The following is a 17,183-nucleotide window of genomic DNA, read 5'->3' as shown; positions in this document are numbered from 1 at the left end:
ATTCTTTGCCATTATCAATTCTCATACATTTTACTTTTGTATGAAATTGAGTTTCAATGAGTTTTACAAAATGTGGAATCAAAGTAGCTACAAAAATATATTTTTCAAACAAAAGTAGAAATATATTCTATATTTGAATAGTAGTGCTCGATCTATTCATGTTTAGAAATATCTAGAAGTAGAAATGCTCCGCCATAACCGTTTCTTTTAATTAGGTATTGAAAAGAAGAGTTCGTAATTGTAAAGAAGAGTTTGCGAGTTTCTGACTGCAGGTATTGAAAATGCTCCGCCGCTACGCTATCCACAATCTCCGCCGTAACCGTTTCTTTTACTCCACCGTAACCGTCATAGTGCCCCACCCCAAGGACGTTGAGTATCTGAACGCCACCATTCCGAAGCGTATCAAGATGTTCGAGTCCATCCAGGCCGAGCAGAAAACCCAGAGCCTCTCACTGTCGCCGGATCCAATCAAGGTCACACTTCCCGACGGCACGGTCAAGGACGCCGCCAAGTGGCAAACGACGCCGTTCGATGTGGCTAAAGAGATTTCGAAGAACTTCGCCAACAACGCACTCATCGCGAGGGTCAATGGCGTGCTATGGGACATGGCCAGGCCTCTCGAGCAGGATTGCGAACTCAGGATCTACAAGTTCGAAGACGACGAAGGCCGCGACACTTTCTAGCACTCTAGATCTATTCAAATATATTACCCTTCCTAATTAACTTTGGTGTTCAATATTTCTTTCCAATATTACCCTTCCTAATTAACTTCTTCACTTAACGTCAGTTATCTATACCAATATATAAAGCCAATATCAGAGTTTGGTGTCCAATTTTTAAAGACACCATTTACCCTCAAATAATTTATTTTACAAATCAAATTTATGGACAAAATAGTAATAATACATTTTTGTTTATAAGTAACAAAAAAAGTCATTAACCCATTAAATAACTGCTGCAATCGTGAGGAAATTAAATAACTGCTCCACTTATAACTATTCGTCATTGTTGTTAATCTTTTTTCTGCGTATAAATAATTCAACAATAGTTATTATAAATATTTGAATTTAGTACCTTTATTTACTAAGAAAGGGACACCTGCAAATCGTTGTGAGAGGATTTGACAAGGAAGTTGATACAATTTCTATGCCAATTCTATTACCAAATACAGGTGCCTTTTGAAAAATAATAATAGACGTCATGATAATACAAGTGGTTGGTATTTTATATTTACGGTTTATTTTATTTTTGAGTACTAATTTTTAATTTTAAAAAAAAATTCAAAGGACAAGTACTCTTTATCTTATTCCATTTTTTCATCTAAAGTTTATATTTTTTTTTGTATAATTATAGATCGAGCACTACTATTCAAATATATTCTATAGTACTAAAATTTATCTATAAATATATTCTATATTTATTAAAATTTATCAATATTTTTTTTGTATTGTTTGATACGTATTATCAAAGTCTATGTTTATTAATTGATACGTATTATTAAAGTCTATGTTTGTAATTTCCTATAATATATTTGAATAGATTGAGCACTACTATTCAAATGTAGAATATATTTATAAGTTTGTAAGGAATTTAATGAATAGCTTAAATATTCAGCTTATAAATATATTGGTTGAGCAACAACATAGTTCCAAAACTTTAATGGTAAATTGCTTTAAAAAATTAAGGCTCCAACCGTATTATAAATATTCTAAAACATGAATAGCTTGAGTAACAACATAGTTCCAAAACTTTAATGGTAAATTGCTTTCAAAAATTAAGGTTCCAACCGTATTAAGAATATATTGGTTGCTCTTTACAATGCCATTATTTTGTGGGGTTTCCACGTAGGAAGTTTGATAAATTATTTCTTAAGAATCATAAAAGGACTACATAATGAATTCTTTGCCATTATCAATTCTCATACATTTTATTTTTGTATGAAATTGAGTTTCAATGAGTTTTACAAAATGTGGAATCAAAGTAGCTACAAAAATATATTTTTCAAACAAAAGTAGAAATATATTCTATATTTGAATAGTAGTGCTTGATCTATTTATGTTTAGAAATATCTAGAAGTAGAAATGCTCCGCCATAACCGTTTCTTTTAATTAGGTATTGAAAAGAAGAGTTCGTAATTGTAAAGAAGAGTTTGCGAGATAAAAAATAAATTATAGATTATTTTTGAGTACATTAAAAGTTTATAACCGTTTCTCTATATTTTTGCATGTCCACTTTTAATCTAATATATTATTTTTAATGTACTCTGATATTGTACTCAAAAATTTATCTATAATAGTTTTGTACATTCTATAATTTTTTTAATAACTTCTAATTAGATTATTTTTTAATTTTTTTTGTCTAGATAATATTAAATTATTTATATTAAAAGATTTACGAAATTCAAAAAATATTATTTATATGTTAAAAATATGTTTTTAGATATTCAAGTATTAGAATTGGTCCAAATAACATTGGTTAGTTGTGTATATATATTCCATTAGTTTGTTAATTTTATCTTTTGAATTATTTTTTATTATTGTACTATTTTAATGTACTCTAATTTTTTAAAAATAAATATAAACTTTTAATGTACTCAAAAATAATCTATAATTTATTTTTTATCTCGCAAACTCTTCTTTACAATTACGAACTCTTCTTTTCAATACCTAATTAAAAGAAACGGTTATGGCGGAGCATTTCTACTTCTAGATATTTCTAAACATGAATAGATCGAGCACTACTATTCAAATATAGAATATATTTCTACTTTTGTTTGAAAAATATATTTTTGTAGCTACTTTGATTCCACATTTTGTAAAACTCATTGAAACTCAATTTCATACAAAAGTAAAATGTATGAGAATTGATATTGGCAAAGAATTCATTATGTAGTCCTTTTATGATTCTTAAGAAATAATTTATCAAACTTCCTACGTGAAAACCCCACAAAATAATGGCATTGTAAAGAGCAACCAATATATTCTTAATACGGTTGGAGCCTTAATTTTTGAAAGCAATTTACCATTAAAGTTTTGGAACTATGTTGTTACTCAAGCTATTCATGTTTTGGAATATTTATAATACGGTTGGAGCCTTAATTTTTGAAAGCAATTTACCATTAAAGTTTTGGAACTATGTTGTTGCTCAACCAATATATTTTATTAAGCTATTCATTAAATTCCTTACAAACTTATAAATATATTCTACATTTGAATAGTAGTGCTCGATCTATTCAAATATATTATAGGAAATTACAAACATAGACTTTAATAATACGTATCAATTAATAAACATAGACTTTGATAATACGTATCAAACAATACAAAAAAAATATTGATAAATTTTAATAAATATAGAATATATTTATAGATAAATTTTAATACTATAGAATATATTTGAATAGTAGTGCTCGATCTATAATTATACACAAAAAATATAAACTTTAGATGAAAAAATGGAATAAGATAAATAGTACTTGTCCTTTGAATTTTTTTTTAAAAATTAAAAATTAGTACTCAAAAATAAAATAAACCGTAAATATAAAATACCAACCACTTGTATTATCATGACGTCTATTATTATTTTTCAAAAGGCACCTGTATTTGGTAATAGAATTGGCATAGAAATTGTATCAACTTCCTTGTCAAATCTTCTCACAATGATTTACAGGTGTCCCTTTCTTAGTAAATGCATGTCAGAACCAAAAGATAGCAAGATGCAGAAAAAAGGATCGACAACAGTGAATATTTATAAGTGGAGCAGTTATTTAATTTCCTCACGATTGCAGCAGTTATTTAATGGGTTAATGACTTTTTTTGTTACTTATAAACAAAAATGTATTATTACTATTTTGTCCATAAATTTGATTTGTAAAATAAATTATTTGAGGGTAAATGGTGTCTTTAAAAATTGGACACCAAACTCTGATATTGGCTTTATATATTGGTATAGATACAACTATTACTTTCACTAACGAACAATATAAATATAAAAGATGATTTTTTTTATACATCAAACTAATCTAGATAAATAATTATGGATGTTTGTTATAGTGCCTAAAAATTTAATGTGTAATTATAAAAAATGTTAAATAATTAATATTTTATTTAAAAATATAAAAACTAATAAATTTTAAAATTTTAAAATGTTATAAAAAAATAACTTCGACCAAATTTGACCCTAATTGGCACAGTAGAATTGGCTATATTTAATTATTAAACTTGAAATAGCTTTTTTTTTGTTTTCATGGACGGGAAACTTGAAATAATGAAATATCTTATGATTTACTCTATGGTTTTGAAATAATTCATTCACCACGCCCTTCCATTTACCCCACCCCCTCCCCCCCTCCCCTCTCTTCCGTAGAGAGAGAGACCATGGCATAAAAAATGGGAAAGGATAGCGAAGAAAATGAGAGTGAGACAGCGTATAAAAGCAAACAAAATAACACAGTGGCATAAATGGTAAATAAGAGTCAAACTGTGGTCAGAATTTCAACGTCCCGCAACCACAAAACACAGTTTTCAAATTCACTCATCGTCGTCGTCTGCTTCTTCTCCGTCAATCTCTCTCTCTCTCCGTCGCTATCATTTTTCTCTCTCTAAAGCAACAAAACACCAAAAGCGTCTCTGAATTTGACGGCTCCGCTACATTTAGCGGTAAAATTCTCATCTCAATCTCAATCTCAATCGCTCGCTGCACTATCTATCTTCCTCTCTCTACATTTTCTCTCACTTAAGCCTTAGCAATTCACTTCACTTTGCGCCTCTTTTTCCACATTCGTTTGTTGAATCGGTGCACCAGATCTGCATCGTGCTGCACCAGATCGGAGCGCAGAGATGGAGGAGGCGCTGGAACTGGCGAGGGCGAAGGACACGAAGGAGCGGATGGCGGGAGTGGAGAGACTACACCAGGTTCTAGAATCTTCAAGGAAGGCGCTGACGTCATCGGAGGTTACGTCGCTTGTGGACTCGTGCATGGATCTGCTTAAGGACAACAACTTCAGGGTCTCACAGGGCGCTCTTCAGTCCCTAGCCTCCGCCGCAGTCCTCTCCGGCGACCACTTCAAGCTCCATTTTAACGCCCTACTCCCGGCCGTCGTCGATCGTCTCGGTGACGCCAAGCAACCTGTTCGTGATGCCGCCCGCAGGCTCCTGCTCACTCTCATGGAGGTGCATGTCCACTTTAGTTGCAGAAATTAGTGTAGAATTTCATTTGGATTGCGAGTGGTGAGAGAGTGAAGTGTGAGCTGAACTGCTTGGATTGTTAAGGTGTTAATTTAGAATAGGTAGTTGCTTAAGGATGATGATTTTTAACCTCTTTTGAATTTTGTCTGGAGAATCTTAAGACTTTAGGGTTCAATTTATTGTCTAGGTTTTTCCTTATTCTATATTATGCAACACAATTTATTTTACTTATTCTTTTTATCGTGGTTGTGACCTATGCTGCTTGGCCTTAAGATAGATCTCTTCGGGATTTGTATTGCGGATGTAGAGTATTATGTTGTAATGTCAGTGCAAAGCAATGCAGTCATCATGAGAGCATGAGCATGGGCATCATCATGGTGTCAAAAACCTTTCTGTTTTTAGGTTTAATTCCCCTTCTATTTTATTCTTCTGATGTCTTAATATTTCACATTTTAAATTGTGGTGCCTCTAAATCCAACAAATTGACTCTCTGCGCCATTCAAGCTTTTATTCTAGAGGAGAGGAAGCATATGATGCACTCTTCCTGCAATTATCATCTGCCAGTGAACAAGCTAATTAAATCTTAATATCCTTTAAAGTATAATTTTTAAAGCCTGCAATCATAGCGTCTACATCCCTAAACCACAATTCATGACAAGTCTGCTGGCAGTTGTGATTGTATTTCAAAAGACCTGCTGATGCTATTCCCCATGATGAGAGATAAGGATGTTTTTATACCTGCTGAAACTTATGAGTATGCATTCAATAATAATTGTGTACCATAGAAAGTTCTAGGCTAACTGTCTTTCCTTTCTAAAATGGTCCATGGATAAGAGTAGGCCTATTAACAAGTAAGGCTGGAGATATTTTTAGAGGACTAATGACTATTTTTTCCAGATTGTTATTGTTTAATTGCAAAATCTGGATAGTGATATATCACCAAATAAAGGGAGTTTAACATTGAAAATCTGTTGGAGTCAGGCTTTATTTCTATATGAATTTATTGTAGCTTGAGTGTTTATATTGGAGTGACATTTGGGTGATTTCCTTACACTGCACTAATATGCAAAATGTTCTTGGATCTATTCTGAACTCCATTTTGAAAATGATACTTCTAAGTAGTTATGTTTTGCATGCGTTTTGAAATTGAAATAGTTTTATCACCTGTAGGTTTCTTCTCCTACAATAATCGTTGAACGAGCAGGATCCTCTGCGTGGGCCCACAGAAGTTGGAGAGTCAGAGAGGAGTTCACACGAACTGTTACATCAGCAATTAATCTATTTTCATCTACTGAGCTTCCACTTCAGCGGGCCATCCTTCCTCCTGTATATTGATTGAACTTTTTTAGATAGGCAGTTCTTGTACGTTTTTATCGTTAAAATACTTTTAGGATGAAATACTAACTCCTTTCACAACTATCAATTGTCAGGTTTTGCATTTGCTCAATGATCCAAACCCTGCCGTTCGTGATGCAGCTATTTTGTGCATTGAGGTAGGTATACCTTATCTTGAAATAACTTAATATTGTATATATTGGCTAAAGGATTAGGTTATGGCATTAGGATATTAAGTTTATCTTAGGTATTGATAAAGGTTGCTTATCAGTGATTAATTTAAATCATTAGCTTAGCCATAAATAAAGAAGTATTTCAAAAACACTGCTGTTTTTAGCATAAACAATGAGAGAATGGAAGTGGGATTAATTAGTGATGTGATTCGGTATTTTTGATATTGGAATCATGCTGTGTGTACTGTTGGCTGTATTGCAATATCAAAATTTGATATTATATATATGAAAGAAAGTTATACTATTTTTTCAAAGCCTGAAACTTGTGGTTTTCATATGGATAATATTAAGAATTGATCTGATTCAATGTTTGAAATCCTTTTAGTTTTTACAGTGTTTTATGTATTTTTATTTTTTCTGTTGTTTATCAGTTATGAATATGAATAAATAAATGAATTATATTTGTTTCAATTGTTGGTTCATTGTTTTATTTAATTGATATTATTTTGAAATAAACCAAGGTTAATTTGTTGATAAATTCATGTATGAAGATAGTGATTTATATGAATATTATTATTATTATCTGCTTTACAGGAGATGTATGCTCAAGCTGGCCCTCAATTTCGTGATGAACTTCAACGCCACAATCTTCCATCATCTTTGGTAATTATGAAAGAATCGCATAATGTCATTTAATATTTTACGTACACTCAAGCTCAAGAATTTAGACCTCTGAAGTTTGAAGGCCATTTTAGATTTAGTGTCAACTACATTCAAAGTTTACTTTTTCTTACTCATTGCATCATGGTGGTTTCAGGTAAAAGATATTAATGCCAGGCTAGAGGGAATTCAACCGAAAGTCCGCTCTTCAGATGGTGTTCCGAGTGGTTATATCACTGGGGAAATTAAGCCTTTAAATACCAAGAAAAGTAGTCCAAAGGCTAAAAGTTCATCAAGGGAGACCTCTCTATTCGGAGGTTAGAACATTTGCAGTTATTGGTTCATAAACTCTTCTATTCTAATTTAGTCTTGATGAAATTTTATATATGGGATTATGGCTTATAATAAATTCTGTTCTTCCAGACTTGCACCAGCACTATCATTTTCACTTGGCCACTTTGCCTTTTAATTTTATCTTCAATTATATTTTGTTTCCCGTTTATTCATTTAGAGATGTGCTGCATAATGGTGACAGTGCTGTATAATCTTTTTTAAAATGTCTAAGTAATATGTCTACTATGGACATGTTTATTGGTATCACATGGTAGTTCATATTCAAAAGTCATTTGATCTCCTTCTATCCTGATACCAAAACAAGCTTCCATATCGTAATTGGATTGTTAAAATTGTCAGCTTGTGGTTATAAAGGGTGCTATTCCAAATGGCATTAGCTGTGGTGTGGTAAGGTAATTATTTTTTCCTTTTGTGCATTGATCAGTTAATACAAATTTGGATGTTTAGCGTGTCTCATTGGGCAGTCGGCAATTCAACATATTTAGTCAGCATGATCAGCTTTGACCTCTAGTTAGATGTTAGTCTTGGGATCTGACCGGTTTTTACCAAATAGTAAATATTTTCCTCTTCATTTTGTCAATGAAATAGTGTACATGCGGTCTACATTGTATATTGTTCATATTTGTGTATAGTCTTGCAAGCATGCTATATAAGCTTATTGTTCCTTTTTGTTAGTCAAATTTGTTTTATTTAATACATGAATTCTTCAATTTGCGTTCTTTATTATTCTTCAATTTGTGTTCTTTATTTGATTATGACCAGGGGAAGGTGACGTTACTGAGAAGCCTATAGACCCTATCAAGGTATATTCAGAGAAGGAGTTAACCAGGGAAATTGAGAAGATTGCATCTACTCTTGTACCAGAAAAAGATTGGTCAATTCGTATTGCTGCTATGCAGAGAGTTGAAGGTCTTGTTCTAGGAGGTTGGTGCTTCTTAACTCCTTTTCAGGATTATTCACAGAATTATGAATGTTAAGAACATTTGCTGTTATAGTTTATACATATATATTTTCCATTGCAGTATATATATTCATTATGAGATTATGAGAAGTATCTACCGGAACTTGGATATATATTTGGTAAACATTATCAAAAACTTGCTGAATCTAGTAGGGAGTTAAACTACAACTGCTGTACTAGTCTTATAGAGGCCGAATCTTGAGGGTCTTAGACTCTTAGTTAGGCAAAAATTCTTGGCGGGATTGGGGTGCACTTTCAAACTAAATTGATTATAGCCAAGATTTTTATTGAACTAGACAGCTATTATTTATTTAAATTCTCTGCTTTGTTTTTCATTGGCTTTTTCACTTACATTTTACTATTATTTTAGTATAGTGGTTTTATGTTTTATTCATTTGTAATTTTCGCAGACATATGAAGCCTACTACAATTTTATTTTGTGTTTTCTATATCATGATTGTTGAGTATATCTTTGTACTCAATTTCTTATCAGGTGTTGCTGATTATCCAAGTTTCCGGGGACTCTTGAAGCAACTTGTTGGACCTTTGAGCACACAGTTGTCTGACAGAAGGTCTAGCATTGTGAAGCAGGTGCACTAACTTTTTCTATAATAAAACTTGAGAGATTGGTGAATTCTATCTCTTATAAAGTGGTCCTGCTTTCTATGTATTATGCTTAACCTTCATTACTTTGACAAGTTTATATCCTGTCTTAATATGTTTGTTGGCATCAAAGGACGTTGTATATCGGTCAGGTTCTTGCCACATTCCTGATTTTAGTTTTTTGCTATTTGCTTTGTTCTAGGCTTGCCATCTACTTTGCTTTTTATCCAAGGAACTCTTGGGGGATTTTGAAGCTTGTGCTGAAATGTTTATACCAGTAAGTTCTAATTGTTTTCTTTAATTATCAGTAGTTTATCACGATTTGATACTTTCAGAATCTTTATTAATTCTTGATCTAATAATAATCAGGTCCTTTTCAAGCTGGTTGTGATTACTGTGCTTGTAATTGCAGAGTCAGCAGATAATTGCATAAAAACGGTAATGTTATATATCTAATTGTGTATGCATATTCTTACCTCCGAGCTATATGCCATTTTCATGCTTGTCTTCTCTTTGATAGATGCTGCGCAACTGCAAAGTTGCTCGTGTGCTTCCTCGTATAGCTGATTGCGCAAAGAATGATCGAAATGCAGTTCTTCGTGCTAGGTATGAATTATAAACTATTTGAAAGACGTGTATGAGAGTTTAGTTCCCCCCAATCAGTATATTTTGTATTTCAGGTGTTGTGAATATGCCCTTTTGGTCCTAGAACATTGGCCTGATGCACCAGAAATACATCGATCAGCTGATTTATACGAGGATATGATAAAGTGTTGTGTTTCAGATGCAATGAGTGAGGTAGCTTTATAGTTCCAGGTTATTTGATTTTTGGTAAATAGTTGTGTCATAGTTCATGCTTGGTAGTCGGTAGCATGTTTGATAAATGTCTTGCAAATATGCGTTAAACCATTTTATATTTGTTTATCAAACTTTATTGGTTTTAGACAGAAGATTACTTGCATATTCATTACAGGACATTGTTACGTGACCTCTTTATTCATGTCAATTTATGCGTATTTGAGAATGATTTCGATGAGGCTTGATAGGTACGATCTACAGCAAGGATATGCTACAGAATGTTTGCAAAAACTTGGCCAGAGCGTTCTCGACGTTTATTCTCATCCTTTGACCCTGTAATCCAGAGGGTATGTAGTTAAGATTTGGATGGTGTTACTGGTTCCTATATTTTGTTGTTTAAGTAACCTTTAAAATGACAAAAATTACAGTTAATAAATGAAGAGGATGGAGGAATACATAGGCGACATGCTTCCCCTTCCATTCGTGATAAAGGCGCACTGATGACTTTACCAAGTCAAGCCTCTGCTTCCTCTAATGTACCTGGTTATGGAACTTCTGCTATTGTCGCAATGGATAGAAGTTCAAGTGTATCATCAGGGACATCTGTCTCTTCTGGCATACTTCTTTCACAAGCTAAGTCACTTGGTAAGGGTAATGAACGCAGTTTGGAAAGTGTATTGCATGCTAGCAAACAGAAGGTCACTGCTATTGAAAGCATGCTTAGAGGCTTGGATTTGTCTGATAAGCATAATTCGTCTCTCCGGTCATCAAGTTTGGATCTAGGTACCAAATAAGTTTACCTGTTGAATCTTTTATTTCTACCTTAGTTTTCAGGATTTTTTGCCATTCATCGGTTGATGATGGTTTCTATAAATTATTTATGAGTGGATAAATTTTTCTCTTATTGCCCCTAGTGCAGGAGTTGACCCTCCATCATCTCGTGATCCACCATTCCCAGCTGCTGTTCCTGCGTCTAATCATCTAGCAAGCTCTTCAACAACAGAATCAACTACTTCTGGCATCAATAAAAGTAGTAATCGAAATGGTGGTCTTGGTTTATCTGACATAATCACTCAAATTCAAGCTTCGAAAGATTCTGCCAAGTTTTCATATCATAGTAATGTCAGTGCTGAGACTTTATCATCATTATCTTTATATTCAAGTAAAAGGACTTCTGAAAGATTACAGGAAAGACGTTCTTTTGATGATAATAGTGACATTCGAGAGGCTAGGAGATTTATGAAGGCCAACACTGATAAGCATTATTTGGATGCTCCATATAGAGATGTAAACTTAAGGGATTCACATAATAGTAATGTGCCTAATTTCCAGAGGCCGCTGTTGAGAAAGAATGTTACTGGGCGTATGTCTGCTGGCAGGAGGAGGAGTTTTGATGATAACCAGCTTTCTCTTGGAGAGGTGTCAAATTATTCAGATGGTCCAGCATCTCTTCATGAAGCTTTGAGTGAAGGACTTACTTCAGGGTCTGACTGGTCTGCCAGGGTTGCTGCCTTCAATTATCTTCACTCTTTGTTGCAGCTAGGTCCAAAGGGGGTTCAAGAAGTTGTCCAAAATTTTGAGAAGGTAATGAAGTTGTTTTTCCAGCATTTGGATGATCCCCATCATAAGGTTGCACAGGCTGCTCTTTCTACTCTTGCGGATATAGTTGCAGCATGCCGAAAGCCTTTTGAGGGTTACATGGAAAGAATATTGCCACATGTCTTTTCACGTTTAATAGACCCTAAAGAGCTTGTTAGACAGCCTTGTTCAACCACCTTGGAAGTTGTTAGCAAAACTTACAGTATAGATTCACTCTTACCTGCATTGTTACGCTCACTAGATGAACAAAGGTCTCCCAAGGCTAAGTTGGCTGTTATCGAATTTGCCATCAGTTCTTTTAAGAAGCATGCAATGAATCCAGAAGGTGCTGCTAATATTGGCATCCTAAAATTATGGCTTGCCAAGTTAGCCCCATTGGTTTATGATAAAAATACAAAACTTAAAGAAAATGCCATTACATGCATTATATCAGTGTACTCCCACTTTGATTCAACTGCAGTTCTTAACTTCATACTTAGTTTGTCAGTTGAAGAACAAAATTCTTTGAGACGAGCACTTAAACAATACACTCCTCGCATTGAAGTAGACCTAATGAATTATCTGCAAAGCAAGAAAGATCGGCGTTCTAAGTCTTCCTTTGATCCATCTGATGTTGTGGGGTCATCCTCAGAAGATGGATATGTTGGTTTCTCTAGAAAAGCTCAATACCTTGGAAGGTATTCTGCTGGTTCCTTAGATGGTGATAGTGGCAGAAAGTGGAGTTCTCAAGATTCAACCCTGATTAAAGCCAGTCTTGGCCAGACAGCTTCAGGTGAAATTCAGGAACATTTGTGTCAGAATCTTGAGACAGATTCCACTAGTGGGAGTGTTGGTGCAAAAACTAATGATCTTGCATATGCAGTTAATCCAGTGGGACAAAACTTTGGTTCTCAAACTAGCCAACTTGGACATGTGGACAATAGCTTGAATTATGAGGGTCTTTCAATTCCTCATCTTGATGATAATGGTCTGGTGTCATTAGAGCAATTAAATGATGCTGAAGCATATGTACATGACAAAGAACATTCTTCTGAATTGGAACTGAACCATCACTTAGCTGAAGCTGTAAAGGTTAATTCCATGACTGACACAGGACCCAGCATTCCTCAAATTCTTCATATGGTGAGTTTTGAAACTACTAGAGAATCAATATCCTTTATAATGTTACTATTTGAAATGTGTGTATATATATATTGAGACTGAGAGACTTATAAGATATTCTCCAAGAGCAGCAAAATGCACATAAGAAATAGGAAATTAACTTAAAAGATTCCTGTGATACGTTTGTAAAATATATGCAGAAAACCCTAAAGACATGATGATTAACCCACTGGGAGTCCAATAACTTGATGTAGTAAAATTATAGCATTATTCTAGAGATAGTAACACAATATTCATTAAAAATCATTACATACTTAATTATACATCGGTCAACTTTGATAATGACTTCTGAGACAGCTGTTGAAAGTGGCAGTTATAATTAGTCAACAGATGGTATTAGTGTTTTCAAGTAAAGTGGAGACAACTTAATGTGGCTTGGGACTGATCTTTTCTTTTGGTTTATTTTTGAAGTTATATCTTAGGTTATGTCACATGACAAGGCTTAATTGTTGCTTGTGTTCTTGGATTATCTGAAAATTGAAAATATATAGCTGTTCTCTTGTGTAGATATGCAGCGAGGGTGATGGCAGCCCTATTTCAAGTAAACGGACAGCACTTCAACAGTTAGTTGACGCTTCTATAACAAATGATCATTCTGTTTGGACTAAGGTATGTTTGGTTTCATGAGTGTCTCTATAGTAGTTTGAAAAGAAAAGTAGTAGTCCATTAAATTCCGTAATTCTATAACCATATATAGAAGTTGTTTTACAGTGATACTGATGTTTTCATTTAATAGTTAGTATTAATATTATGTGTCTATCTTCCTATTGTAATAATTCAGACAACCTCTCGGGAAAAAAAAGGTTAAACTGTAAAAATGTTTTTAATGCAGCTAACTCTTATGATTTGTTTGAAAACTTTTAAGTACTTCTATATTGGTTAATTTAGGCCTTGTACCCACCCAACCCATTGCATAAATAAAAGCTTTGTAATGCATCTGTATTGGCTGGTGAAGTTTTACTGGTTTCTTGTGTGATATTAACAGTTAACCATTATCTTGTTGAATAGATAAGTTCTATGTCCAAAAGAACTGTAATTTATTCAATTCTGTTAATCAACAACGAATTTATCTTTGGATTTGTCTTTTATGTGATAATAATTTTGTTGTGCTTGCAGTACTTCAATCAGATTTTGACAGTTGTTCTTGAGGTGCTGGATGATTCAGATTCCTCAATCAGAGAGCTTTCTCTTTCACTGATAGTTGAGATGCTTAAAAATCAGGTTTTCTTCTTCACTTCATTTCTTCAATTTCTTGTTCAAATAATTCTTTTATCATCTCATATTATCAGTGTTTGCAACTATAGATACCTGTTATAGGTGTTTCTGGGACATTCACTTATATCATTATGATTTTTTTTTGTTTTTATTTTTAAATGAAAATTGTTTTCTGCAGAAAGATGCAATGGAGAACTCAGTTGAGATTGTAATTGAGAAGCTGCTTCATGTCACAAAAGATATAATTCCGAAGGTAAACACTTTATCCTGTCTTAGTTTGTCTTTCGATAGTTCCTTTCTTTTCCTTGGCTCAGCCTTACATCCTGCATTTAGGTCTCAAGTGAATCAGAGCACTGCCTGAACATTGTTTTGTCCCAGTATGATCCATTCAGATGTTTAAGTGTATGTATTTCTTGATTTTTTCTCTCTCCCAGCTTTGTGGTTGTCCTTACTTCCTGTGATTATCTTTGAGAGAAAGCGGATTTGCTGGATTTTGCTTTGTTTAAGCTGATGCTCTAAATTTAAATTTTTGCAGGTTATAGTCCCTCTTCTGGTTACAGAGGATGAGAAAACTCTTGTCACTTGCATAAATTGCTTGACAAAGGTTTGTTTTTTCTTTTGTTTTGGAAAAGTGCCCTATTAAGTCAACAATATTTTGAAGTGTGGGGGCATATTTAGGGGTGGAGATGGGCCAGATCTGCAATGTCATCAACTTGGCTTGTAACCTGTTATAGACTATTTTATAAGTATTAAGTTTGACCAGTTGTTAAGTCTAACTCTACCCTGGTTTGAAACCTGTTTGAAGGCTTGAAATTTAAAAATAAAAAAAAATTCCAAAAAACAATAAAAAATCACTTAAATTATAGCCGTTGTTTCCTTATGCTTCTTGATGTTCAAAAGGCCTAAGGCTGAACTTATTTTCTACAGGCTAGGCTACAGACCCCTAGCAAGTCACCTGACCTATTTAACAAATGCCGCATATTATTGTGTCATATTCTATATTAGGTTATAAAACTTATCCTTGCATTTCCCTGTTTAGTTATTTATTATATTCTTTCATGTTTACATCTTGGTTACCTCGATCACTCAGCCAATATGCCATTTCCTTTGTTCTTTGGTTGTTTCCTTAGTTTTCATTGTTGTTCAGAAATGGCCCTTAACAGAGACACTTTTCTCCATTCCTTTTTTACCCCTTGAATGAGAATTCAGAATTATCATACATACTTTGCATGGTTGAATTCTGTATTGATTCTTAAAAAGTAGGAGCACAATCAGTTAATGATGTGATAACCACATGCTAATGGATCATGCTTTTTATTGTCTTATGATTTGTTTATGTACCCCAGCCTTACGACATCCAATATTTTAAACTCTGACCCCTTCATTCTTAGGAGCGTTTTTTATACAAGATTCAAATATGCTTTATGATCATTCTAACGTAATTTGATTTCTTTCTTCAGCTTGTTGGCCGGCTGTCTCAAGAGGAACTGATGGCTCAGTTACCTTCATTTCTACCTGCTCTTTTTGAAGCTTTCGGAAACCAGAGTGCAGATGTTCGCAAGGTATGTAGGGTCTTTTGCCTGAAATAATTTATTGTGCTCTACTAAATATACAAAAAATTCAGGCTGTAAAAAATTCCTTGTGGATCAGTCTGAGATCAGTGTAACAGATGAATGCAGCTATGTTCCATCATTAGCACCTTAAAATAGTTATATTCCATCATTAGTAGAAAAGTATTTTTGGGTAAAAAGCAATGATGCCAGTATACAATGTATCTACTTTTAAGTGATAGAAGTACCTTCACTAGTTACTCCTTTATGTGCCTCTCATCATCAGTGCAATGCCACTCTTGGCCTTGACCACAAACCCGTCACCAATGCCACGGATGGTATTGGCGTATCCTCATAAATTAAATTGTTCTTTCTTTCCTCTTAGTGTTTAAACTCCTTGTCTAGTGATGTTGATGTTTGATGTTTGTGTCACTTAAACTTGCTTTGCTCCTTCCTTACCATTGGCACTCATTACCCTCTTTAATCAATTTCATAAACACGCTTCAGTTCAGATACTGAATATGATTTTGTTCTTTTAACCAATAATATCATAATATACACCACTAAAAGGATTATGAAATTGATTGACTGAATCAAAATATTTTCTTTGAATGAGAAGATTGGTGTATTGTTTCTATTGCTAAAATTTGTAGGCTGGTTTTATGCTTGTTCCTTTTTCCCCCTTTTCTACACTTCCTCATTTTTCTCCATCCGTTTGTGTGGTGGATGGTTACAGACCGTTGTTTTCTGTCTTGTGGACATCTATATCATGCTTGGGAAAGCATTCTTGCCATATTTGCAAGGGCTTAACAGCACACAGTTGAAGTTGGTCACTATTTATGCGAATAGAATCTCACAAGCGAGGACAGGCAAAGCCATTGATGCCTCTCATGATTAGCATGCTCATTCAGAAGTAAATTTGTGATTTTTGGGTGTTATTATTCTTTGTTGTGTATTTTGTATATTTGCGTGCATGAATTTTAGAGGTCCGTTTCCTCTGTTTTATAAAATATAGTTTTGGTCTTTACTTTTTCTGTGCCAATGTTTATTCGAATTTAGAGGTGCTGGTGGTGATCTGGTGGAATACAGTGACACATGTAATGTATATTGAGTAAACATTATTTGATTTGATTGTACTACATTCTTTTAGTGGTTCATTTACTTTATATTGGATTTAGGTATAAGTTTCTTGAAACGTATTTTCAAGCTACAATTATTGCCACCCCAAGAAAATCATCTATTCATTTTTATACTATTATCATCATTATTTTAGGGGACCCTAACGTGCCAGAATAACACCAAAGTATTCGCAAAAGGCGCTTTGCTTCAATGTTGCTTGTTTTATTCTTAATGAGGAAAATTCATGATTTAGATCCTCATCTATTGTAGATTATTTAGCGTTTCTTTTACGGTTAGTGTTTTCTACGAAGTTAACCCGGCTTCTAATAAATGATCAAATGAAATTGTTGTATTGAGAATATATAGGAAAAATGATGTGTAATGGAAATGTCCATCGTATACTTGCAACTCTCAAATGCAAATGCATCACGGATTCCATCCAAATCGTTGACCATACCACTAGCCATAA

General features: G+C 33.7%; 1 protein-coding gene across 2 annotated transcripts; it reads left to right on the top strand.

Annotated features, from left to right (window-relative positions):
* The first annotated feature begins 4,469 nt into the window (after positions 1-4,469).
* LOC107491692 (CLIP-associated protein) lies at positions 4,470-16,752 on the top strand. Of its 2 annotated transcripts, none has more exons than XM_016112589.3 (22): positions 4,470-5,171; positions 6,357-6,512; positions 6,617-6,679; positions 7,289-7,357; positions 7,512-7,671; positions 8,471-8,632; positions 9,163-9,260; positions 9,475-9,549; positions 9,642-9,710; positions 9,793-9,878; positions 9,953-10,070; positions 10,319-10,417; positions 10,499-10,853; positions 10,990-12,441; positions 12,532-12,791; positions 13,338-13,439; positions 13,947-14,051; positions 14,224-14,298; positions 14,379-14,447; positions 14,581-14,649; positions 15,506-15,607; positions 16,332-16,752. In XM_016112589.3, exons 1-22 carry the CDS (start codon positions 4,839-4,841, stop codon positions 16,491-16,493), a joined length of 4,239 nt encoding a protein of 1,412 aa, XP_015968075.1. In that variant the 5' UTR covers positions 4,470-4,838; the 3' UTR covers positions 16,494-16,752. The 2 variants fall into 2 exon arrangements, with proteins under 2 accessions (XP_015968075.1, XP_015968074.1); XM_016112588.3 differs by having other exon boundaries at positions 4,471-4,658; positions 4,804-5,171; positions 10,990-12,791.
* Positions 16,753-17,183: the final 431 nt, after the last annotated feature.

Source organism: Arachis duranensis, chromosome 6, assembly GCF_000817695.3.
Source record: "Arachis duranensis cultivar V14167 chromosome 6, aradu.V14167.gnm2.J7QH, whole genome shotgun sequence".
NCBI lineage: Eukaryota > Viridiplantae > Streptophyta > Magnoliopsida > Fabales > Fabaceae > Arachis > Arachis duranensis.
This window is presented reverse-complemented; position numbering and strand designations above follow the sequence as displayed.